This window comes from Mobula hypostoma, chromosome 9 (assembly GCF_963921235.1).
Source record: "Mobula hypostoma chromosome 9, sMobHyp1.1, whole genome shotgun sequence".
Classification (NCBI taxonomy): domain Eukaryota; kingdom Metazoa; phylum Chordata; class Chondrichthyes; order Myliobatiformes; family Myliobatidae; genus Mobula; species Mobula hypostoma.
This window is the reverse complement of record NC_086105.1, coordinates 24,538,848-24,565,734: the sequence shown is the minus strand read 5'-3', so window position 1 is coordinate 24,565,734 and position 26,887 is coordinate 24,538,848. Positions and strand designations below refer to the sequence as shown.

Below are 26,887 nucleotides of genomic sequence, written 5' to 3'. Positions count from 1 at the left end.
GCCTTCTTCCAGTTCAGAACCTCAATCCTAGGACCAGATCTATCCTTGTCCATGATCAAGTTGAAACTAATGGTGTTATGATCACTGGAACCAAAGTGCTCCCCTACACAGACTTCCGTCACTTGTCCTAACTCGTTTCCTAACAGGAGATCCAATATTGCATCCCCTCTGGTTGGTCCCTCTATATATTGATTTAGAAAACTTTCCTGAACACATTTTACAAACTCTAAATCATCTAGACCCCTAACAGTATGGGAGTCCCAATCAATATATGTAAAATTAAAATCCCCTACCACCACAACTTTATGTTTCCTGCAGTTGCCTGCTACCTCTCTGCAGATTTGCTCTTCCAAGTCTTGTTGACTATTGGGTGGTCTGTAATACAATCCCACTAATGTGGCCATACCTTTCCTGTTTCTCAGCTCCACCCATAAGGACTCAGTAAACAAGCCCTCTCATCTGTCCTGCCTGAGCACTGCTGTAATATTTTCCCTAACAAGCAATGCTACTCCCCCACCTTTCATTCCTCTGCCTTGATAGAACTGTACTCCATGTATGGCCTTGCCAAAGTCTTGTACAACTGCAACAAAACATCTCAACTTCTATTTTCAATGCCATGACTGTTGAAGGCCAGCGCATCAAACGTCTTCTTCACCACACACCCTGACGTGACTTTCAGGGAATTATGTACGAAGTCCCTCTGTTCCACAATACTCCCAGGGCTACAAAGAGTGCAGGGAAATGACATAAGATAAGAAATTTTAACAAAAGTAAAGTAGGGCAGCAATGTGCTCAATACACAATAACTGTCATAGCATAGATGTGTTTTTAAATGAATATATTCAATAAGCACAGTTGCTAGTATATGATGTTACAAGTCACAAGTCAGAAATCACAGTGGGAGAATGTCTCAATAGGCAACATTAAGATTGAATACACATTCAGGACTGAGTTTTTAGCTTCTACCAAATACTGATTTTCTGAAACATCAATAAGAGTTATAGGATTTTATATAATTGCAATAAAATGTTAACAGAATAGCTATAAACCAGTAGGTCTGTTGACAACAACATTTTAACAGGTTAGGTTGAAACAGAAAAAAAAACTCTACAAATTTCGTACTGCATCCAAACATCTGAAGTCCAATTCTATTCTTCAATCAATATAATACAGATTTCACAGATCTGCCATGCCAGAAAATAAAAAGGGGTTCCAACCTACTTGTTGAAAGGGAAAGCTATTGAGAATTTATTGCAGTATTCATAATATTATGATAGAAATTAAGAATATGTTATTGGCATGAACCCCAGAAGGAAGTCTACCCCAAGCAGAGCACACTAGCGATACAATCACAGGGTATCCTGAAGTAGCTCCATTGTAAATATTAGCAAATATGGTGTCAAATGAACAAAGAGAATTTCAGAGTCACTCAAATATTTGGACTGCAAATTCTCCAGCCTAAAGTACAGTACTGTAAAACTGGATGGAATCAGGACAGTTGTAGTTCAATCTGAAGATACAATACTGCTATTCAAAAATGGAAACTAATCTGATATATTCTCTCACAGAAATATCTAAGGGATACAGTCGAGCTATTCTGGGTTAGACATCCTTTCCTCCCTTATAGAATGGCTGCTGTTTCTCCATAAAAGCTCCAAGCATGCACTACAACTTCTGAGTAGAGAAAATTATGTCAATACTATCAATTTGTCAATAACACTGACATAAAGATGATTGATTCTAAATACAATTTTCTAAAGAAAAGTAAAAAAGTTACAGGTTGTTTTCATTGCAAGCAAGACTACACCTTAGAGGGGATATTACCAACTATTTGTTGTTAGGCCTACTTCAAAAACTTTTGTTTTTATTTGCTGTCCTCCAGTGCTAATATATAACATAATTATGCATATTGAATGAGAGCTCATAATTTCCTAAATAATATCTCCTGCCTCCTGTCCCATACCCCCATACAACTTTCTAAATTTATCCAAGAGGAATGTGTGGGCCTGCTATTTCTTCAAAAAATATGAAGACTCAAAAGGGTTGTACTTATCCAAATATGGAGTGATGACACAAGGTACAAAAAGATCAGTAAAATTTGAATCAACACAGGCAGATATGATGAGCAAAATGAATAGATATTAATAACAATTCTTTCTTTCTCTACCTTCTACACAGATAACAGAGGAAAGGATTAAAACTGTCACTCATCTGCAAATGTCGGAAGGAGTATTAAACCAGAAGTGATTGAATAAATTCTCAGAGAAGGTTGACATTTGGGTGAAAATTGTTCAAAAAGGCAAAATATATCAAGCTAAATCATAGAACAAGAAAATAAGTTCATGTGCGAAATATAAATTGATTAAATTTGGGAATGTATCAAGAGACATTTTAATATACCGTACATGATGTTACATCAAAGATCTAAAAATGTTATTATGGAATCAATAGGGCAAAATGTTCAAATAGAAGAAACTCATGCATGTTGCTCTTATGTTCAAAGTTCAAAGCAAATTTATAATCGAAGTACATTTATGTCACCATACAAGCAAGAGATTCATCTTCTTGCAGGCAATCACAGTAAATACAAGAAACAAAATAGAATCAATGAAATACCACACCCTACAGGACAGATGATATGATAAAAAAAAATGGAAATACAAAAAGAGAAAAATAATAATAATAAATAAAAGAGCAATAAATATTGACAACATGAGATAAAGAGTCCTTGAAGGCGTCCATAGGTTGTGGAAACAGCTCAGTAATAGGGCAAGTGAAGTTGAGTGAAGTTATCCCCTCTGGCTCAAGAGCCTGATGGTTGAGGGATAATAATTATTCCTAAATTTGGTGGTGCAGGCCCTGAGGCTCCTGTACCTTCTTCCTGATAGCAGCATGAGAAGAGAGGATGGAGTGGATGGTAGAGGTCTTTAATGATAGATGCTGCTTTCCTGCAACCGTGCTTGGTATAGATGTGCTCAGTGGTGGGGAGGGCTTTACCAGTGATGGACTGGGCCGTTTCCACTACTTTTTGTAGGATCTTCCATACCAGCCATGATTCAACTAGCCAATATACTTTCCCCCACACATCTATAAAAGTTTGTCAATGTTTCAGTTGACAGATCTACGCAAACTTCTAAGAAAGCTGTTGGCGTACCTTCTTTATCATGGCTGGACCCAGGACAGGTGCTCTGAAATGATAATATTGAGGAATTTAAAGTTGCTGACCCTCTCCACTTCTGATCCCCTGATGAGGATTGGCTCATGGACCTCTGGTTTCCTCCTCCTGAAGCCAATAATCATCTCCTTGAGCTTGCTGACATTGAGTGAGTAGTGGTTGCTGTGGCACCACCCAGGTAAATTTAAATTTTCTTACTCAGGAAGAGAAGATGGCGGCGCGATGCAGCTCGCAGCAACCACTCCGGTGGTGATGTCTGTTATTTGTCAAGTAGGGTGCCGTGCAAAATCCTGATTTGATAGAGACGGACGTGAAAGCACGGAGGAACATCTGGAGAAACTTCTGAAATGCCTGCTTCACTGCTGCTGCTACTGTGTGGTCCGGAATCTCCAGAGAAGGCCCTGAGTCCTCGGCTTTGCTTGTTGCTCAGCGGCCGGGGCGGGGTTGAAGTGCTCGGCAGAGGATGGTGCTCGGAGAGGCTGCATCGGATGGGCTGGTCAGAGGCTCGAAGTTTTCGGACGGACTCAGAGTCGGCTGCGGTTGGGTGCTTCCAATGCATTGGCAAACTGGCGGTGCTTGGAGGTTCATGGCAGGGCGAGTTTCTCCCTTCTGCCGCCTGCATTAGATGATGAGTCGATCGGGACTTTGAGAATTTTTTTTACCGTGCCCATGGTCTGCTCTTTATCAAATTATGGTATTGCTTTGCATTGTTGTAACTGTATGTTATAATTATGTGGTTTTGTCAGTTTTAGTCTTGGTTTGTTCTTTTTTTTGTGATATCATTCTGGAGGAACATTGTATCATTTTTTAATGCATGCATTTCTAAATGACAATAAATGAGGACTGAGTCTCCTCATAATTCAATACTCCTTCATCTAGTCTCGTACAGCCTTACAAAGTTCATCTAGTTCAGATTTGAAAGCAATCATTGCTTATCAAATGCTTGTGGCTGCTAGATAAATAGGTAGTTGTTATACAGCATACAGAGATCCAATTGAAATCATGTATAGCAAAATCAAGTAAAAAAAACTTTAATTTACATTTACACAAACTACTTTTCCCAGTTTCTTATCGTCATACTCTGTCCCAGTTAAGTCAACAAATGGGCTGCCTTTATTGTGAACCGCAATGGATTCACCAAGCACTGCTAACACAGAAGTACAGTGACCACCTTGCATGCTGCACTTTCAAAACTCCCTCAGTGACTCAGAGAGGGAGCGGGTACTGGGACACCACAGTGTCCTAGTAAATCTTTCTCCTATCATAATAATATTAAGCATTCAATGAATATAACTTTTGTTCAAAAAAACCTGCATCAGAAAATATCTCATCAAAAAGCATATTTTAAACTGCAACAACAGTTTTTATTTTACTTCCTTAAAACTATATTATTTAATCAGCTATACAGTGCCATCCTGTGGATAATTAAAGACTTACATTTTCACATGAGAATTCACATTACTACAAATACAAATGTTCTTCTTACCCAAAAATGGAGGAAATTTACCCTGAATTAGATTCACTACATAGAAATATAAATCGATATAATCATCTCCAAATGGAGTACATCATCTGAGAAGAAAATTAAATTTAGTTTAAAGATGATAAAAGAAACACACCTTTTCTCTAAATTGAAGTTTTAAAGAGATTTAATTCTTTTCACATCGTCACTTTATATGAGAAGGCGTCACTATACATCATGAAAATTTAACCGAAAATTAACAGTTATGTCAATAATGCAAGGATGACAGATTCAGTCAGAAGAATATTTTCCCACCATGTTATAGGTGTATTGTAGGTTCCCACCATGTTATAGGTGTATTGTAAGTTTTACAATATTTGTATTTCAGAAGACAGACCCATTGAAAAGAAATGCAATCAAATTCAATTCAGTAAGAGCCCTTTCTCACAATTATGTCCTGTCGCTCACCATTCTCTTCCACTAAGAATATGACCCACATCATGAGGTTCCAACTTTAAGTCAGACCTTTCACAATTTAAAACACAACTTACTCTTCCCTCTCAGCATTCTTGATGGAAAATTCCCTCCACAACAGTTAAGCTCAATATTCCATCTCCACCAATACCCACACACTTTTTCATGGCACCTTTCCATCCATCCACAGGTGTAACACCTGCCCTTTCCTGTCTGTTATCCAGGGACTTTAAAACTCCTTCCAGGTGAAGCAACAATTAATTTGTCATCTTCCAATGTAATAACATGATCTCTACACTGGGGAAGCAGAATGCAGATTTACAGAATACTTCTAGTCTGTCCACAGGGATGACTATGTGCCATTGTCCACTCTCCTCCAACATCTCCATCCCTGGCCTCCTACACCAATCCAACAAAGTTTAACATGGGCTGGAGGAACTGCACATCTTTTGACCTGAAAAACTGCAGACTTCAGTCTTTTTTTTGGGATGGTTTTTCAGATATATAATATCCCTCCCTCATCCTCACACAGCCATCGCCACCACCAGTACTTGCATCACAAGGGGCCATCCCCTCCTCACTGCTTTTTATTCCTTGCTGCTTCCAATTCCCCCACTTTTTTGGCAACTTAAATCTAGTTTTATTTCTAACTTTTCCCCAGTTCTGACACAGGGTCATCGAGCTGAAATGTTAATTCTGTTGCTTGACCTGTTGTGGATTTCAAAGATTTTTTCATTATATTTCAAAATAACCCTTTTCAAAATGACACAAAAATTGAAACATTTTGTATGATCATGCAAAATCCCCTTCTTGATTTCAGAGGATTAGGAAAAAAGGGCATAACTAGGGAGAGGGTAGGACTACTCAATGATAAAGGGGAGAATATTTGTTTGGACACAGAGGATGTGGGCAAGGTCCCTAAGTAAGTACTTTATATCAGTATTTACCCAGGAGGAGTAGTAGGGAGATCCATTCCGAGAGTATTAATAATCTAGGACATTTCAAGGTAAAGGAAGACGTAGTGCTGAGTCTCTTAAAGAGCATTAAGGTCGATACATCCCCAGGGCCTGATGGGTTATACCCTAGGTTACTGTGAGAGACAACAGGAGAGACTGTTGGGACCTTGACCAACAAATTTGAGTCCTCTCTAGCCACAGGCAAGGTCCCAAAGGACTGGTGAGGAGCTAATGTTGCTCCATTATTCAAGAAAGGAACCAGGTATTATCCTGGAAACTATTGACTAGTGAGAATAATGTCAGTGGTAGAGAAGTTACTGGAGAGAATTCTTTGGGATAGGATTTATGAGCATTTGGAAAACCATGGCCTAATTAGGAAAAGCCAGTGTGGCTTTGTGTGAGGCAAGTCTTCTCTTCCTAACTTGAGTGAGTTTTTTGATGACTTGATGAGGGTGACGTATGAAGGTAGAACTGTGATTGTTTACATGGATTTTAGTAAGACATTTGACAATGTCCCTCTTGGGAGGCTCATCCAAAAGATCAAGATGCAAGGCATCAATGGTGTACTGGCTGTTTGGACTCAGAAACGGCTTACCTATAGAAGACAGAGGGTGGGGCCAAAAGGATTTATTTTAGCTGGGGGCCTATGATTAGTGGTGTTCTGCAGGGATCTGCACTGGAATCTCTGCTGTTTGTGTTGTATATAAATGACCAGGATGAAAAAGTAGATGGGTGGGCTAGTAAGTTTGCAGATGATACGAAGATTGGTGGTGTTGTAGATAGCATAGATGACTGGCAAATAATTCAGCAGAACACAGATCAATTGCAAATATTGGTGGAGAAATGACAGATTAAGTTTAACCCAGTCAAATGTGAAGAGTTGCACCTTGATAGATCAAATGTAAAGAGACAGTACACTGTCAACAGCAAGACCCTTATCAGTGTTAATGAGCAGAAGGATCTTGGGGTCCAAGTTCACAGCTCCCTGAAAGTGGCCACACAGGTTGATAGGGTGATTAAAAAGGCATATGGCATGCTTGCCTTTATTGCTCAAGGCAGAGAGTTCAAAAGTCAGGAAGCTATATTACCGCTTTACAAAACTCCAGTTAGGCTGCATCTGGAGTATAGTATACAGTTCCAGTCACCCCGTTATAGGAAGGATGTCAAAACTTTGGACAGGCTACAGAAGAGGTTTCCTCGGATGCTGACTAGGATTAGAGCACATGTGCTATAATGAGAGACTGGACAAACTTGGATTGTTTTCTCTGGAGTGGCAGAGGCTGAGGGGAGATCTGACAGAGGTTCATAAGTTTATGAAAGGTATAGATAGAGTAGACAGACAGCATCATTTTCTCCCCCAGGGTTGAAAGCTCTAATACCAGAGAGCATTCATTTAAAGTGAGACGAGGTAATTTTAAAGGAAATATGAGGGGCAACTTTTTTAAAAAACATACCGTGTTAGCTGCCTGGAGTGGTGGCAGAGGCAGATAAATTAGGGACTTTAAAGAGATGTTTAGACAGGCACATTAATGTGAGGAAATGGAAGGATATGGATATTGTGTAGGCATAAGAGATTATGCCCTTTGATTATTTCATTACTTGGCCATTTGATAACTAACTTATTTGGTTTGTTACAACATTGTGAGCCAAAAGGCCTGTTTCTGTGTTGTACTGTTCCATGTTCTGATTCTTAGATGTGCTTGCCACTATATTAACTTCGTTTCACTCTGAAAGTAGATACATATTGTTTTGCTTTGATGCATTAAGCACTGCTTTATTTGGCACAATTTTGACTTCCAAGATGCAATGGACCAAAACTTGCTGAGAAATCTATTGTCAGATACCTCAAACTTGCTGTGTGTGTTCCACCAGCAATTTTGCAGTTGTTCTCTGCCACTGGTGTCCAGCAATGGAGAATCTCCCAGCAATTATGATATAGAATCTATTCCTGCCAACTTTCAGCATCCATGAGTTCATTAATTTGAAAGGAGACTTGGAAGTAAGAATAGCAGTTAGCTTAATTCTGTGCTGATTGAACATTTTAATTAAAGTGATTATATTTGGCGTTTGTGACTACTTTTATGTATATTTGATTTTTAGGACTTTTTTGCGCTACTTATTTAACTTTTTTATATGTACTGATATACACACACACACACACACACACACACACACTCTCTCTCTCACTGCAATTCAGTTTTTTTTCTATATTATCATGTATTGCATTGTACTGCTGCCGCAAAGTTAACAAATTTCACGACACATGCTGGTAATATTAAACTTGATTCTGATTCAAAGACATCCAAATACTAGGGTCATTCACAGCACAGCGAGCAACAGCTTTGACAGACAGAAAAGCAAGCTCAACTGTCAAATACTTTCTCAGCTGTGAATTTGAATGTGAATATGTGAATTTTGTCCAACCACCTTTTGTGATTGTCAACTCAGGCCCCAGAACCAAGCAGTGCCTTACCAAATGAAATGTAGATACTCTCAGCCAGATGGTCATCCTCATGGATACAGACAAAACAATACAGCACAGCTGCATATCTTAATGCTACAGTGAATCAAGTTTTGGGTTTTCTCATTTCATGGGCCTCATACCTTTACTCTTAGCTACAACTTTCATACATGGTGTGTCTAATACAGCAGATAATATAAAAACATAACATTTAGTAAAATTAAATCTAAATATATTTATGGTTATCTTTTCCTGATTAGGAGCAATTAAAGATGATGTGTTATTATGGAGGTAAACAACTAAGATGTTCTCAAACACAATTTTCGATCCAAAGAGTTTCTGCAGAAAGTGAACTATAAATATTGTACCTCTTTTCACCCACTTGCAAATAGTTTGAGTACTTTTTTGAAAACCAAACATGTTTCTGATTGCCTGGTTGCAATTTTCACTGGAATCAAAGACTTAAATACACAATTATTAACCAGTGTGGCTAATGTCAAATTAAACTGGTGAATTTGATACAATTGTTGTTGATGGAAATCCCCAATATTTAAGACAACTTCTAAACATGTAAGGACATTTAGTTTTCTAAGAGATAAATCAAGTTCTTGAATCATATCATCATACACGAATAATGTTCTACAAATAATCAAGTAATGAGTCTGAGGCAATAATCTGCACCGCTGGCAATCCCAAAGAAAAACAAAATGCCAGAAGATCTGACACAGTTGTGGTAGTATAAACAGAATTATCATTTCAAGCCAATAATTGAATCACCAGAATTGGATTTTACCACATTTAGTAATATTGGTTAAGATCGAAATGATGGCTAGATGGCTCAAAACAATTTGCTTTCTCTAACTGAAGTCTTGGCTCTTCAACATTGATCACACTGAGGTTCAAACGCATATTTTGAACGTATGCAAAAAAAAAAATTCAACCAAGTCAATAAGGTACATGATAGCTGCTTTAGACATATAAATGTCAGAACAACTTGCATTAGCAGTTTGCAACAGAAGTCTGGTCAGCCATGAAGAACAGAGCAACTTTTATTGATTTTATAATTACAAATAATACTTCAATGTGGCGGGCTAATCCTGTTGTTGCTGAATATATCTGACACACACAGAATTTAATTTAAAAAAAGTAAAACTCAATTGTTTACATAATGCCCTTCAAAAATGCAACACCACAAAAGAAAATAAAATTAATTTGTACACTTTCATAATTGTTTTGTTCTCAAGGAAAATCTACTAAAAAAGCTAAAAACTACTGTTGCACAGGTAAACATAGACTTGTGTTTGTGTAATCTATCATTTTCATAACAGTAAGATATTTTCTAGTGAGGCACAAAAAGCAGTACGCTAAACAAAAACTAATCACAAAATAAAAAAAAACTAAATGGTTCTGTCTCTTTCGAAATCATCATCTAGTTAGGAAAACATGTATAACTAGATGTGTTACTCACAGAAGAGATATGATGTCGCCCCGCTGTACTTCATAGTTCCTCACACTCCATCGGTTTAAAAGCACTATGTCACAGGTAGTTCCTCCAGGAGGATTTAATGATGGCTGAGAAATAAGAAATAAAAAGTATCAAAGTTTGAAGTATAACCCATGTGAATATAATTGTTTTGTAACAAAACAATTAATAAATGTGAAATAAGATGGGAAATATACTAATTTTATTCCTTAAGGAATCACCTTTGGAAAAATCTTTGTCTATGGACTTTTTGTAAATTGTATTTATTTTTGTCTGCAAGAAAATGAATCTTAAGGTATAATATGATAACACATACATACTTCGATAATAAATTTACTTTGAACTTACTCTGGTTACATAAGGAAAGTGACTATGTTTAGTACCGTGAAGCATTTGCAATATCCTGGGCACCTGAAAAGTACGATATACATTTCATTTTTTTCTTTGATTTGCAGACTTCAAGCTATAACTACACCAAAACAACTCTAATTGATAAAACATAGCATTTTAAATAATTTATGTAATTTGCATCATGAAAAATTGTATTCTTGAACAAAAATAATTAGATGTGCCTCTCAGAGATCCCACTTTCAAGGAAATTGCAGTGGATTTATACTAAGCTTTATTGCTATCAATCTATGTAAAATGACAGTATATACAATTAGACTGTTAAAATTAAATATAACTGAAGTAAACTTAAAATAAGATTTTATTAAAAATGAACAAAGCAAATATACAAAATTACTTGCTCAAAATAATATGTTTAGAAGGTAACAGAAGAGGCAAAGAAGTGGGTAGGTTTTAAAAGTGATTTTTATTTTAACAAGGATCAAGGCAATCCTGGATCAAGGTCTCGGAATTGAAGGAATAGGTTCGGGTATATTGGAGGCTATCTAGGTAGGTTGCGATATTCCAATCTCCTTCTTTTCAAGCTGTGTACTGAATACATCAAGCTCCTCAGGAAGAGATAAACTGCTGTTGGCAATGCTGCCTGATTTTGTTTTGTAGCCCGTTATAGCTTGCGACTCCCACCATAACTGACAGCTACTCTGGGACTCAGTTTTAGACCGGCATTGTCTCTTGGCATCTCTGATAGTTTATGAAGGCAACTCAATTTGAGTGCTGCAGTCCTAGACTTCAGTAGGAATTGAATCGCCCAGTTCATCAATGGTTTCTACTTTGGGAACACCTGGGTTGGCTTCTTTGATGCACAGTCTTCAACACTCTTGCTGCTGATAAAAGACCATGATGGTGGTGACATGCTCATCCAGGCTGACAGTTGAGTCTTTGAATGTGTAAAAAAGCAGTCACATACAAGCTCATCTATTTCCTCAGACCCACATGTTTGTCATTCTGTACTGGAACTTCCCGTTTCAGTTCCAGGGAGAAGTAGCACAGTCCAGTGGTCTGATTTACCAAAGTGTGGACAGGTTTGGATCACCTCCTTAATGACCACACAGCTATGATCAAGAGTGTTTGGGCCCCTAGTGGGATAAGAGATGTGTGGGCAGTAGAGTAAATAGACACGAGTAGAACAGGTTCAACCAACATGTTCATCACAGCAGCAGCAAAACCAGAAATTTGAAACTTCCACCTTAGGAGCTACCTGAGCATGAAATTGGATACTAATGTGTGTAAAAAAAATAAAGATACATTTAGGGAATTAAATTACACATCAGAATCCAAGACCACACCAGGATTGGCAGGAAAAGCATCAACAATTCATCTGTCCATGTGATTGCGTGTTAACTAAACAGAAAAGTTCTTGGTGCTTGAATTATTTCTCCCATACACTATTTCTTTTAAGATGAAGTATACATCAAAGTCTATTGGCATAAAGTCTTTGAGCAAATAACTTTAGCATTCCTGCTACTCAAATTGCACGCGTTTACTATTCAACATCCACCTTACAAAGGCAGGTGATCAGGAGAGAGATAAAATTATCTCATAAGTTTAATTTCTAATCAAAGTGCCCATTAGAATGTAAAGCTATTAAACTGCAGAATAACACTTAATATTTAACCTTTATGAAATTACACTCCAGAAATTTACCTTTAAAAGTAGTGCAACTGACTCTATGAATATTTGTATTATGTTAGTCAATAAGTTTAAAGCTAAAACAAATACAATATTGGAAATAAAAAATTCTCGTCATGATCAAAAATTCATTCCTTATTAACTGATTGTGCCTGAAGCCTTCCTTACTTAAGCAATGACTTTTTAGTGCATTTGATTTTGTACATATAATTCTGCTTTCAAGTCAGAGAACAATTGAGCACATTCGATATATAAAAGTTGATGGATACTTAGAAATATCTAGCTTAATATTTTGGAGATTAATTATCTATCCTTTGTATAATTCAATGTATAGATTTGATTGATTACAGGTCCCTAAATTGTAAAACTAGCCATTTTATCTATGACTTTTGACTAGTGTATTTTAAATATATATATTTTGTTCTAACACATTAAATGTTTCATCCGTCATTCTTTCCTAAGTAAATAGTTTTCATGGGGATATTTAGTATCCTTGCAGTTCTTTGCAAGTCATTGTGGATTATATTCAAAATAGTCAAAATTATGCAATATACATAAGGATAATAACTGCATTCAAACTATTTTACAATCTGCCGGCAATTGTCCCTCAGGTAAAAAGCAAGTGATTATGATTTTTCACTTGATGCAAGATATTGAAACATCTCACAGTTGGGAATAAAATGAAGAATTCCTGGTCAGTTATTACATGTCAGCAAATATTGTTCAACCCTTTCTAAAATTAAAGCTATTCATACAACAATTGCATTGACAAGTTGAAAAACAGTTTAGTACACTTTTCAAATATTTAAGTAAAAAATTATGGTCTTTCTCAACAAAATACTGCATGGCCAATAAAATATTACAAAAATAAAATGCAATGGATGTTCAAACCTATGAGGAATAAGATGTCAAGTAAAATCTTTTTGTAAAATTTTCTTGTGATACATGTAAACAAAGTCACATCCACTGTGTTTATGCCAGCAAGTCAGTTAAAGCAGCTTTAACTGTAAGTAATTTTTCAAAACAATCAAGGGAAGACAGAGCAAAGAGACAGCATTGTGTCTTACCTGATCTCGAGCTGATTATATATCCCTTCCAAAATAATAATGCCTTCTTCCACTTTTAATATTTTCTATTTCCACTATATCTCACCCCATTCCAACCCCACCACCTCTGCTTTTCTGCTACTGAAACTTTTAATGCCTTTAGCTTACATCTATTCTTGAATATAACAGGAATAAATAAAAAAGAAATAAAAGACAAGTGCTGAAAATTTGAAAAAATAACAGAAAATGCAAGAAACATAGCACGTCAGGGAGCATCTGTGAAAGTAGAAACAGAATTAATGCTTTAAACTCAAATGCCCTTTACAAATAGAGGGGGAAAAAGCAAGTTATAAAGTCTTGCTAATTGTGGGCAATAGCTATACTGAACAGTGAATGGAATTAAACATCGTGTAATCATCAGCAGCCATCTCCACCTTTGGCCTTATGATTCAAAGTAGGTAATCAATGAACTGGCTGAAGATGATTAGGCCCAGGGCACCACACTGAGAAATTTCTGCAGCAATTCCACAGAACTTGAGATGACTGACCTCCAACATCTACTCATCTTCCTTTGCCTTATGTACAACTTCAACTACAGGAGCATTTACCACTTATGTCCATCGACTTCAGTTTCACCTGAAGCTCTTTGTTGCCTTAATGTCATGAGATGTCATATTCACCTCACCTCTGGAATCTTTGTTTCATGTTGAGTCCTCGTGAAAATCAAACCAGACATCAGTTAGCAGGTTAGCAATAAATGATAAAAAGTGTAATTAATTGTCGCTTGATTGCATTGTTAAAGATGCATTCCATCATTTTCCTGAAAATTGAGTGTAGACAGATTGAGAGATTGGAACTGTCCTGCTTCTTGTGAACAGAACATATTGACTGATTTTCCACATTCTTGAATAGATGGCAGTATTATCAAATGATAGACTGGCTAAAGGAGCAATTAATTCTGGAACAACACTTTGGTGCTATAATTAAAATGTTAGGACCAACTTCACCAACTATAAATTCCATTTCTAGATCAGTATGGGTGGTCATGAGATTTTATTCTTTCTTTGTTTCAATATGGAGGTTACAATAGCATTGAGTGGATGCTAGGCCGTATAAAGGGAGCATGTTCAGAGACAACCACTTTGGTGACCCTCTCCAGTGACATTAATGACCCTTGTCTGAAACAGAATGTAATGTATTTCACTATTAAATCAAGCAGGAGCCAATATGGTTGAGATTTCATTTACCGAAAGATGCACTATTTTCTTCTATGTCATAGTAGGAAGTGTATTGAATTTGTATTAACAGCCAAGACAGCATGGGCTCCCCACTAATCTCCCTCCTGGCACTTATACCTAAAAGTAGCCGAAGTGCTACACCTGCCCATAACAGCTCCTCCCTCACCTCCATTCAGGGCCCCAGGTAGACCTTCCGGATGAGGCAACTTCTGAATCAGCTGGGGACACCCTTGTGTCTGCTGTTCCCAATGCGGCATACTCTACATTGGTGAGACCCATCGCAAACTGGGGACTGCTTCATCGAGCATCTCCGTACCTTCTGCCACAAATGGGACTTCCCAGTGACCGATTATTTTAATTCCAACTCCCATTCCGACGTGTCAGTCCATGGGCTCCTCTTGTGCAAACATGAGCCACCCTCAGGGTGGAAGAGCAATACCTTATGGGTACCCCCCAACCTGATGGCATATCAATTTCTCCTCTGGTAAACAAATCTCCCCCACCCCATCTATTCCCCATTCTGACCTTTTACCTCTTGTCACCTGCCTATTACTATCCCCTGGGTCCTCTCCTCCTTCCCTTTCTCCTATGGTCCATTCTCCTCTCCGATCAGATTCCTTCTTCTCCAGCCCTTGACCTTTCCCATCCACTTGGTTTCATTTATCATTTTCCACCTAGCCTCCTTCTCCTCCCCTCAGCTTTTTATTCTGGCATCTTCCCCCTTCCATCTCAGTCTTGAAGAAGGGCCTGGGACCAAAATGTCAATTATCTTTTCATTTCCATAGATGTTGCATGACCTGAAAATAGGAAATTTATTAACAGAGTTAGCTTCTGAAAAAAACCCACATTGGGCAATCCTCATGATTAATGTAATATAACCAAAATGTAAGATTTTTTATATTAACTGCCCAATAATAAAATCTAAAGTTTGGTACGGCTAATCCTCCATTCGTTTTATCTTTCTGAAGATGAATTTTATTTAATCTAAAATGCTTATTCTTCCACATATAAGAAGATATAATAGTCAAGAGAATCAAAGAAAGATTTAAGAATAAAAACAGGCAATGCCTGAAAAAGATATATAAATTTAGGTAATATATTCATTTTAATAGAGTTATTTCGGCCAATCAGCGATAATGAAAGAGGTGACCAATTTGAAAGTATCCTTTTTACGTGATTCAATAGGGTAAGAAAATTTCCTTTAAATAGACGCTTATAGTTTTTAGTAATTGTTACACCTAAGTAGGTAAATTGGTTTCTTTCAATTTTAAAAGGAAGGTTAGAATTTGTTGGTATCAAATTATTCAAAGGAAAAAGTTCACTTTTATGTAAGGTTTAACTTATTCTTTTTAAAGATAAGTGAAATGGAAGCCTCATAAAAACATTCAGGGAGTCTGCCCGACTTGAATGAATCCAAAAAAACTAAACATAAATGAGGTATAAGCAGTGAGGAAAAGAGCTTGTAAAACTCTCCAGAAAATCTATCTGGACCCGGTGCTTTCCTCAAATGTAATGAGCGCACAGCCTCAACAATTTCCTCAAAAGAAATAGGTTGTTCCAACAAGGTTAGTTAGGAAGGTTCAATCATTAGGAATTAATATTGAAGTAGTAAAATGGATTCAGCAGTGGCTGGATGGAAGACGCCAGAGAGTAGTGGTGGATAACTGTTTGTCAGATTGGAGGCTGGTGACTAGTGGTGTGCCTCAGGGATCTGTACTGGGTTCAGTGTTGTTTGTCATATACATTAATGATCTGGATGATGGGGTGGTAAATTGGATTAGTAAGTATGCAGATGATACTAAGATAGGTGGAGTTGAGGATAATGAAGTAGGTTTTCAAAGCTTGCAGAGAGATTTAGGCCAGTTAGAAGAGTGGGCTGAAAGTTGGCAGATGGAGTTTAATGCTGATAAATGTGAGGTGCTACATTTTGGTTGGACTAATCAAAATAGGACATACATGGTAAATGGTAGGGCATTGAAGAATGCAGTAGAACAGAGGGATCTAGGAATAATGGTGCATAGTTCCCTGAAGGTGGAATCTCATGTGGATAGGGTGGTGAAGAAAGCTTTTGGTATGCTGGCCTTTATAAATCAGAGCATTGAGAATAGGAGTTGGGATGTAATGTTAAAATTGTACAAGGCATTGGTGAGGGCAAATTTGGAGTATTGTGTACAGTTCTGGTCACCGAATTATAGGAAAGATGTCAACAAAATAGAGAGAGTACAGAGAAGATTTACTAGAATGTTACCTGGGTTTCATCACCTAAGTTACAGAGAAAGGTTGAACAAGTTGGGTCTTTATTCTTTGGAGCATAGAAGGTTGAGGGGGAACTTGATAGAGGTATTTAAAATTATGAGGAGGATAGATAGAGTTGACATGGATAGGCTTTTTCCATTGAGAGTGGGGGAGATTCAAACAAGAGGATGAGTTGAGAGTTAAAGGGCAAAAGTTCAGGGGTAACATGAGGGGGAACTTCTTTACACAGAGAGTGGTAGCTGTGTCGTATGAGCTTCCAGCAGAAGTGGCTGAGGCAGGTTCGATGTTGTCGTTTAAAGTTAAATTGGACAGCTATATGGACAGGAAAGGAACGGAGCGTTATGGGCTGAGTGCAGGTCGGTGGGAGTAGGCGAGAGTAAGAGTTTGGCACAGACTAGAAGGGCCGTGACGGCCTGTTTCTGTGCTGTAATTGTTATATGGTTATATGACATACAGCATAAGAAGTAGTGGTCCCAACACCAACCCCTGCAAAACACCACTGGTCACTGGCAGCCAACCAGAAAAGGATTAAAATGTTACATGGTTGGCACAACATTGTGGGCTGAAGGACCTGTAAGGGGGTGTAGATTTTCAATGTTTCCTTGAACCTTTTATTCCAACTCACTGCCTCCTACCAATCAGCAATGCTCTAACCATGCCAATAACTTTCCAGTAATAGCATGGGTTCTTAACTTGGTAAACAGCTGTATTTGTCGCACCTCATCAAAGGCCTTCCAAAAGTCCAAATATACAATATCTATTGAATCCCTTTTATCCATCCTATGTGTAATCTCCTCAAAGAATTCCAACAAGTTTGTCAGGCAAGATTTTACCTTAAGAAAACCATGCTGACTTTATCCTCTCTTGTCCTGTGTCACCAAGTACTCCATAACCTCATCCTTAAAAACTGACTCCAACATCTTCCCAACCACTGAGGTCAGGCTAACTGGTCTATAGTTTCTTTCCTGCTGCCTTTCTCCTTTCTTAAAGTGAGGAGTGACATTTGCAATTTTTCAGTCCTCTGGCACTATGCCAGAGTCCAATGCATCTCAACCACTACCTCTTTCAGAACCCTAGGGTGGAGTTCATCTGATCCTGGTGACTTTTGTACCCTTAGGTATTCTGCTTTTTGAGCACTTTCTCCCTTGTATCATGCAATTTATATAATATTAATCAAAATATTGAAAGAGTAACTGCACTCACATCTCCCCTCACACCCTTCAATATCTGGCAAACTGCTAGTGTCTTCCACACTGAAAACTGATACAAAAAAGATTCTGCCCTCTTCTATCAGTTTCTCCCTTCTCCAGTCTTTTATCTCTTTCACCAATCATACCCTCCCCTTCTCCTGATTTCACCTATCACTTACCGTCTTGTACTTCTTCCTCCCAACTCCTCCACCTTCTTACTCTGACTTCTTCCCTTTCTTTCCGGTCCTGATGAAGGGTCTCAGCATAAAACATTGACTACTCTTTTTGGTAGACGTTGCCTGGCCTTCTGAGATCCTCCAGCCTTTTGTGTGTGTTGCTTTGGATTTCCAGCATCTGCAGATTTTCTCGAGTTTGTGATTGGAATTAAAAGTTTTTTGTTTGTTAAGAAGAATGATTAGTGATCTCATTACAAAATACCAAATTCTAATGGGATTAACAAAATAGATGCAGGGATAATGTTTATTCTGACTAAAGTGTCCAGAATCAGTAGTTACAGTCTCAAAATAACAAATTTGTCCTTCAAACCTGCTTGGGAAGAAATTTCTTCACTGCAGGGATAGTGAATCTTTGGAATTAAGAGGACCACAGAGGTTCTATTGCCGAGAATGTTCAAGACATCGACTCTTCCTTTTAAATATTTATGGTGAAAGGTTAGTGCAGAAATTATAAAACACCAACCATTATATTATTGAAGAGCAAAGCAGGCATAAGAGGCCAAATAGACTTCTCCAGTTAAGTTTGAAGACAGCCTGCTTTCTTTTTGTCCACCTGATCAGAGATTTGTTGTTAGAATATATAATCTTGACTGTAGAGGAGGCCGTGGATAGATATATCAGAATGGGAATGGGATGTGGAATTAAAATGGGTGGCCACTGGGAGATCCTTCTCCGGCGGACAGAGCGTAGGTGTTTAGCGAAACAGTCTCCCAGTCTGCATCGGGTCTCGCCAACATACAGAAGGCCACATCGGGAGCACCGGACGCAGTATATCACCCCAGCCGACTCACAGGTGAAATGTCACCTCACCTGGAAGGACTGTCTGGGGCCCTGAATGGTGGTGAGGGAGGAAGTGTAAGGGCATGTGTAGCACTTGTTCCGCTTACAAGGATAAGAGCCGGGAGGGAGGTCAGTGGGAAGGGATGGGGGGTACGAATGGACAAGGGAGTAGCTTAGTAGCGTAGAGAGCGATTCCTGCGGAAAGCAGAAAGAGGAGGGAGTGAAAGATGTGCCCCATGATGCTCTCCCTAATCCAGAAAGCAGGATCTCCCAGTGGCCACCCATTTTATTTCCACGTCCAATTCCCATTCTGATATGTCAAATCATGGCCTCCTCTACTGTCAAGATGAAGCCACACTCAGGTTGGAGGAACAACACCTTATATTCCGTCTGGGTGCCTCCAACCTGATGGCATGAACATTGATTCCTCTAACTTCCGATAATGCCCCTCCTCCCCTTCTTACTCCATCCCTTATTTATTTTTATGTACCCCCCCTTTATTTTCTTCTCTCTCTGTCCCTCTCACAATCATTCCTTGCCTGCTTTCCATCTTCCTCTGGGCTCCCCTCCCCCTTTCTTTCTCCCTAGGCCTCCTGTCCCATGATCCTCACCCTTCTCGAGCCTTGTATCCCTTTTGCCAATCAAGTTTCAAGTTCTTAGCTTCTTCCCTCCCCTTCCTGTCTTCTCCTATCATTTTGGATCTCCCCCGCCCCCTCCCACTTTCAAATCTCTTACTATCTCTTCTTTCAGTTAGTCCTGACGAAGGGTCTCGGACCAACTCATTGACTGTACTTCTTCATATAGATGCTGCCTGACCTGCTGCGTTCCACCGGCATTTTGTGTGTGATGGGATTTTTTTCAGGGAGCAAACTTAGTGCCAAAGATAGAACTGTCAGCAATTTGTTCTGGGGGATCCATACTAGTTAAAAGGACAGCAAGAATGCTATCTGTTAGGAAAGTACACCAGAGCAGCTACAGGAGTGATAAAATACGCCACAATATCATATCAAACCTATAGAAAATATCAAATGGATGGAGTACATACAGAATATTAATGGAACATTAAATACTTATTCATTTATACACATACCAAACCTTTTTGTCATTTCCACAATTTCAATTATAACTAACTAACAGCCACAACAGAGATTTTATTCCTCTTGGTTCCTCTATTAAGATGACTAAAACACAAAATATTCCTATGTGCTTCATGGCTGGATCTGGCAGATACAATGCTGGCAAGCAGTTGCATAATTGCTATTAGGTAGAATGAGCTGAATCACAGAGCTCTTCTGTGTGTACTGTGCAGCAAATGAATTAATATAGGCATCCATTGGTCTCATGAGACCATGGATTTGCACCTTGGAAGGTTTCCAGGGCGCAGGCCTGGGCAAAGTTGTATGGAAGACCAGCAGTTGCCCATGCTGCAAGTCTCCCCTCTCCACGCCACCAATGTTGTCCAAGGGAAAGGCATTAGGACCCAGACAGCTTGGCACCAGTGTCGTCGCAGAGCAACGTGCGGTTAAGTGCCTTGCTCAAGGACACACAAACGCTGCTCAGCCAAGGCTCGAACTAGCTCACTAGATCACTAGACGAACGCCTTAACCACTTGGCCACGCACCAACAAAAATGAATTAATAACCAGTAATTATTCAAAGAAAAGTCTCAATTTCGTTGGCTTGTAACTGTTTCCTGATTCTTGATGTATGAAAAACTTTGTGTACTGTACCTGCATTGAAGCACCCTCCACTCTTGCAATGGAGGCAACACGATCCAGAAATGTCACAGTAACTGGAACAGCAACGAAGAAACCACTAACAAAGGCCTTCAGGTACCGCTTGCCAAAATTAGTTCCACGTCCCATTATCTGAAAAGACAAAAAGTTATAATGTGAGTTTCAATATATTTGCAAGCATTGTTAGTTTTACTGCTTATTAAAGAACAAATGCAACAACCTGCATTTGAACAAGCAGCTAAATATCAATACAATGCAAAGAAGTGCAAAGGCAAGTGAAGGTATCATATAGTAAAACAAAAACATCACAATATGAAATAATTTACTGTCAATCAGTAGATCGCATCAGTGAACAAGAGTAATTCTGACTGGAATGGAACCTTTACTTCAATATTCCATCCTTACAACACCCCACCACACCCACCCCACTCCCCCCCCCCGCCACCATTCATGCTGCCTACAATTTTCTTCCTAAAATTACAAAAACTCACTCTAAACAATACTCTCACTGTAATATTAAATTCCCCACATTCCCTGCTGCCTCATTTCCATCTAAATCTGGAACATGATCCTTGCTTGTGCTGAAATTTAAAAACATATTATACAGTAAATAAACTTTCAGAGTCACCAGTAGAACACACAGGACTGAAAATTATTTACTTCTTAATAGGCATTCAAGGCTATGCTCAAAATTGACCCCCTCTCCCATTATCTCGCTCTTCATTAAGTTACAGTCCCATTTCTTCTATGTCCCTTTATTACTGTCAATTGTCTGCCAAATGTTTTCCAAACATAATCATGAAATCTATAGGCAAAGCATTTCATTCATCCGAAAATCAGACATTTCAGAGGGCAATCAATAAATTGGTCTCCTCAAGCTTGTTAAAACAACCACTATCCTTATTTATCCTAAGTCATTATTTTTCTTCAAACTTTTTCAATGTTTTATTTTCAAATATTTATGTTAATATTTAAATCATTTTTATGCTTCTATTTCACATCTGCTTGGAAGGAATGATTGTTCTCGATCCCTCGGTGCAAAAGCCTCCAGGCTAGTAGAAAACATAAATCACTCAATTACTGACAGGCCCCAGGATTCCATTCTCTTACGCTGGCTTACCTTTTTTGATAAACCTTACACATCATATCACAAAACTGACCCCCCATCTCCACCCAGGATACTGAACAACAGGTATTTAGTTTCAACCAGAAGAGTTTTGCCCATGTTTGTACACAAGAAAATTTCTGAAGTGTAGAACTCATAATTTCACCCAAAAGTTGGTCGGAATTTAGAAGAAAATATTCAATGTTTTGCAACTCAGATTGGAAGCATCCTTAAGTTTCATCACATGACCTCACACTTTCAACCATACTAACCAAACAGCTTTGTTTTATATTTATTTGTATTCACTTTAGAGTTTATAACTGAATCTAAATTTTAAAAGATGCCAACTGTAAAATTTCTTGAACCAATGCTCGTTTCCCCACTTCTCCTTGAATGTGCATTGCAAGTACACATTTGAGCATAATTGAGTATTTAAATGCTTTCTGCAGTTCATAATATGGTTGCATGTATTCCTTAAAGTTTTATAACATGACCTCCTATACCTATTTCCTCTACATCTCAAATAGTTCGATTTGATTAGAACAAATAGAAAAGGTATTTTTAAAAAAGGTTTGAACATTGCTGGGCTGAAAGCTCATTCCAGCACGGTTTCTGGCCCATGGCCTGAATCTTAACTATTTTGTTTGAGTTGTGAATAACCCCACGCTGCTTAGGTAGCCACAATGTGCTCACAACATAACAGTATTTTGCTAAAAAAAATGAAAGGATCATATTCTCAATTGCTTTAATCGGAAGCAGAATCAAAATGTAAATGTGGCACTGAAATTAAGGAAGCCTTACACTTACATCACATCTTTCTAGCTGTCAGGACATCTCAGAAGTACTTTGAAAGCAATAAGGTACTTCTAAAATGCAGCCACTACTGCAAAGTAAGAAAACGGAAGGAACTTTATACAAAGGATAGCCCTACAAATAGCAATGTGGTAACGGCATTTTAAGAACAGTTTCTTCCTCTCCGCGATCAGATTTCAGAACGATCCATGAATACTATCTCCTTATTCATATTTTTGCATTATTTTTGTAACATAGTGACCTTTATGTCTCTTCGCCTTGTCCACAACCTTGAAAATTCTGTGACCATCATCATTGAAGGATAATAAAGTAATAGAGAGAACTAGACATTACAGATAATTGGACTTTAATACAATTCATTATGACCCATTAAAGCAAACTCTAGACTGCATAAACTGTTCATAGGTTGGAAATGTTAAATAGTAACAGTGAACATTAGAAAATATTTAGAGTACCACCACTGTGTGATGACTATAATGTTGGCATTAATAGTTCAACTTCAAGATATGACTGACTAGCAGACTCTAGGAACACACTGCTAAGAATCAAGCTGATGGTTCACACAAAAGCATTTATGAAATGAAATGTACAAATGAAGTTCTAAACCATGAGATTTACTAAAGGTGTAAACTGATGTATACGGTGACATTATTGATAACAGATTAGAGTTATGATTGCACAATGGGGTTTCAATGCATGTATGCAAACCTTTCCAGATTCTCACAATCAATTATCCACTTGATTGGTATTATTTGTACAGTGTGTACAGTGGAAAAAAACTTGGGCACAAGTGAATTGCAGTTTTTTTTTAAATACACAACAGTATTAGGTATTTTCATCTGTGATTACAGCTGAATTAGCCATTTTTGTTTTAGCTCAGTGAAGAGGATGTCTGCCCAATTATCATTGCTTAGCATGATTCGGTAGTTTCAGTTATCAAAAACAGTATCATTCCACAAATGCATCAACTTGGCTTTCAATAATAAATTGCTAATAAGAAAAATAACATTCACATTTACAAGTTCCTCTATTCCAGTCCGTGTTTTATTGCTGTTTCTCCAGCCCCCCATCCACAAGATACTTCAATCACAATATTCAATATCCACAAATAAATGGCCAATGGCCTACCAACAATATAATTTTAGCAGCAATATTCTTGAAGTAAATTTGATGGTTAACCTTAGAAACAACTAAGTAATCTCCAAAACACACTACTACAATCTCACGGATGTAACTTGAACTCCTAAGCATGTCCCAAACAACGGAAATCCAGGCAACACACACAAAATGCTGGAAGAACTCAGCAGGCCATGCAGCATCTATGAAAAAAAGTATGGTCAACGTTTTGGGCCAAAACCCTTCAGTAGGACTGGAGAAATTTATTCCTCAGTTTTTCTTCTCCAGTCATGCTGAAGGGTTTGGTCCGAAATGTCGACTACTTTTTCCCCCACAGATGTTGCCTGGCCTGCTGAGTTCCTCCAGCAGTTTGTGTGTGTCACTCCTCAGCATTTCCAGCACTTTCTGGTTTTGTTTTACATTCCCATTATCTGCAGTTTTTCCTTGGACTCTCATCTTACAAGTTTTCCACGCTGATGAGAATAATGAAGCCGGACTTCTCTGCAGTTCCATTCAATTATTGGAAAATCAAACTGACCTTCCTCAAAACACATTTGCACATCCAACACCAGATTCCAAACAGTTCCAAATTCTGAGATTAGAAGAAATTAACAAGTGGACAGAGAAGAACATTCAAGTACATGGTCAAAGCCTCCTTGAAGAATTCCATTTCTATTGACACTCCAGAATCTCTGGCTCAGAGGAACATTTAAGCATGAACCTCAAAGTCATGTATTGGAAGCCCGGTGTGAGCAGAGCAGCCCACCAACTACCTACAGGCCCATCAGCACCAAGTCTGCAGATCCAACACTGGCCTCACCTATCATCTGAAAACTCACAAAATCAGAGTGGAAATAAGGCTCAATCCTAAGGGACCATCAGAGATTTTTCAAACCATTTTGGAAATCACTTCATGCACTATCATAAAGAAGATCAATGCACTATCATTGCTTGTCAGTAAAATGGGTTTTATTATTGATTTGTTTCTCCATTGCATTGATAGCAGAAACAGATTCCTATCTGGCATCTTAAATAAACTAAATTTTAAAAGAAAACTGACTGGATATTGTGTTAAAAATATTGAATATTAGTATTTTTACTTGTCTTTAATTCAACACCATAACATTCACTGAACTAATCTAGTTTAATGCAATTTATGTGATTATTATAATTGCAATAATGGTATAGGATTAAGAGAAAAAATAGTTGATGGCTGGGTGAACAATGGAGTGGGATCATAAAAGTACAAAGACACACCTGAATGATTTGGGGCAGGGGCGGGAAGAGAAGGGCACCAGAGTTGTTGACTGGCACAGAAGTGGACCTAGAAGGGAGTCATGGCAGTGTATGGCAGCACAGAGCAAGGTTTGGAGGGGTACTTAATGGAGGGAGACAAATGGATCAGAAGATGAGGGCTACAGAATCCGAGGGGTGCCAGGGAATTGTAGAGTAGGTGATACAGGTAAGTGAGTTAGCTTTATGAGGCAGAGTCGGGGTAGAATTAGAGGCAGGGGAAACAGGATATGATATGGCCACAAAGTGCTGGGGAGATTGGTACTGGGAAACAGATCCAGAGGGCATAGAGCAAATAGACTTCTTTGAGGCGGGGTGAGGGGGGTGGTGGTCAAAGAGACCAGTGGGGCAGGGGTTGGTGTGGTCAAAGAGTCCAGTGGGGCAAGGGCGGGGGTCAGAGTCCAGTGGGTGGGGGAGGGAAGTGGGACTGTGGAGCGGGGAGGCGAGGTTAGGGGAAGAAGTGAAGGTGGTGAGCCGAGCACAGAGAGCAGCTGGATTTGTGGGTCAGAGAATGAGCTAAGAGGCGGAGTGGCCGAGTTAAGGAAGGATTGTCTGAGGAATGAGGCGGCTTCGGGGCACTGAAGCGGCCGTCCCGGTGTCTGCTCTCCCGCACTACCCCGGGCGGCGGCGGGCAAGGGAACCGGCGTCAGGGCCGGGCCCACATTCCGCCATCAACACACATGGCAAAACTAAAAGTTAAAGCGACCCGTCTGTTGGCAACAGCGCCCCAGCCCCGTCCTTTACCGTTTAACCGATGCGACCCTATTCTCTCACTGACCCACGCGCCTTCAAACAGCCCAACAACCCAGCCCGTGCAGCACCCCGAATCGTCACTTCCTCCCTCCCTCTCGTGCACTCACCCCGCGGGGCCGCGCCTCTCCCGTGCCTGCGCCGCTGGGAGGCGCGGTCACCCCGATATGACATTTCATCTCGTCTCATTTTATGAAATGGTCTGGCTTTGCATATTAAAAGGAAAATCTACTCTACAGTATAACCTCTAGAGATCCTGCAGATGCTGGAAATCTTGAGCAAAACACGCACAAAATGCTGGGAGATCTCAGCAAGTCAGGCAGCATCAATAGAGGAGAAAAAATAGTCGGAAGTTTGACCCGTGTGCGCTGCAGAAGAGGGAAGTGCAAAATCTGCAAACACTAGAAAGTGAAGGGAAGATGCACTTTAAAAATATAAATAGTTTTGGGACAGCCAACCCTCCTGGAGTGCTGGAATACATTTACTAGAGTGTTTATTGGTTACCAGAGGCCAAGACGCTAGCAAATCCAGATTACCATGTCATGAGATATGTAGACTGCATTTACTTGAGTTGTGCAGGTAATGACACGTTGTTCTTGATTTTTGCAGTAACTGTTTTCTGGTAGGTTTTGGAACAGGTAGATTGCTACCTGTATGAAGGCTTTCTCGTCCAAATGGAAGAAGCATGCAAATTAGAAATCCCTACTAATTGGTAATCGTGTTTGAGGATTTAATCTTGAAATGTCCATTTCACTCAAGGGGAGGTGAACCTTGGAAATTCTCCAACTTGAAAGCAGTGAAGATTCTTTTGTGTATTCATTTAAAAACAACACAGACTGATCACTTTCTGAAACTACAGAAATCAAGAGATGTGCGAATATTGCCAGAAAATGGAACTGAGAAGAGCAGAGAAGGCTGAAAGGGCTGGATGGCTTGGCTTCTTATCGATAGGTTGTCCATTGGGGATTATATTTTGTCTGGGTACTAATTTAGAAAATTATGTCCTAAAAATACAAAAAAAATCCTTACTGCCACATATACAGTATAATAGACATAAAATGGATAATTTTAAAATTGTCAACTATAAATAATTTCGAAATTGTTTTGTGGGATTTGATTCAAAATTATGTTGATCTGCTGCTTAATTTCATAAATTTAGTTGAAAATTAAACAGCTTTGTGTTTGGGGGCAAAATGCATTTTATCCATTGTTTTGGATTTCTGATGTCTTTTAGAAGCCTAAAAATAATTTAGTAATGACTATAGAACAATAAATTACCCA

The 26,887-nt window shown here is 38.8% G+C and overlaps 1 protein-coding gene across 8 annotated transcripts in view; it reads right to left on the bottom strand.

Moving 5' to 3' along the window:
• immp2l (inner mitochondrial membrane peptidase subunit 2) overlaps positions 1-26,178 on the bottom strand; it is a 561,843-nt gene extending 535,665 nt beyond the window's left edge. For 5 of the 8 annotated variants that reach the window (XM_063057903.1, XM_063057902.1, XM_063057904.1 and 2 more), the window contains exons 1-3: positions 25,717-26,178; positions 20,524-20,661; positions 9,997-10,100 (exon numbers count right to left, since the gene is read on the bottom strand). In XM_063057903.1, coding sequence (XP_062913973.1) covers positions 9,997-10,100; positions 20,524-20,661; positions 25,717-25,785 — 311 coding nt within the window. In that variant the 5' untranslated portion in view covers positions 25,786-26,178. Of the gene's footprint in view, positions 1-9,996; positions 10,101-20,523; positions 20,662-25,600 lie in introns of all 8 variants that reach the window. The other 3 variants (XM_063057899.1, XM_063057900.1, XM_063057901.1) reach the window with 3 other exon arrangements.
• Positions 26,179-26,887: the final 709 nt, after the last annotated feature.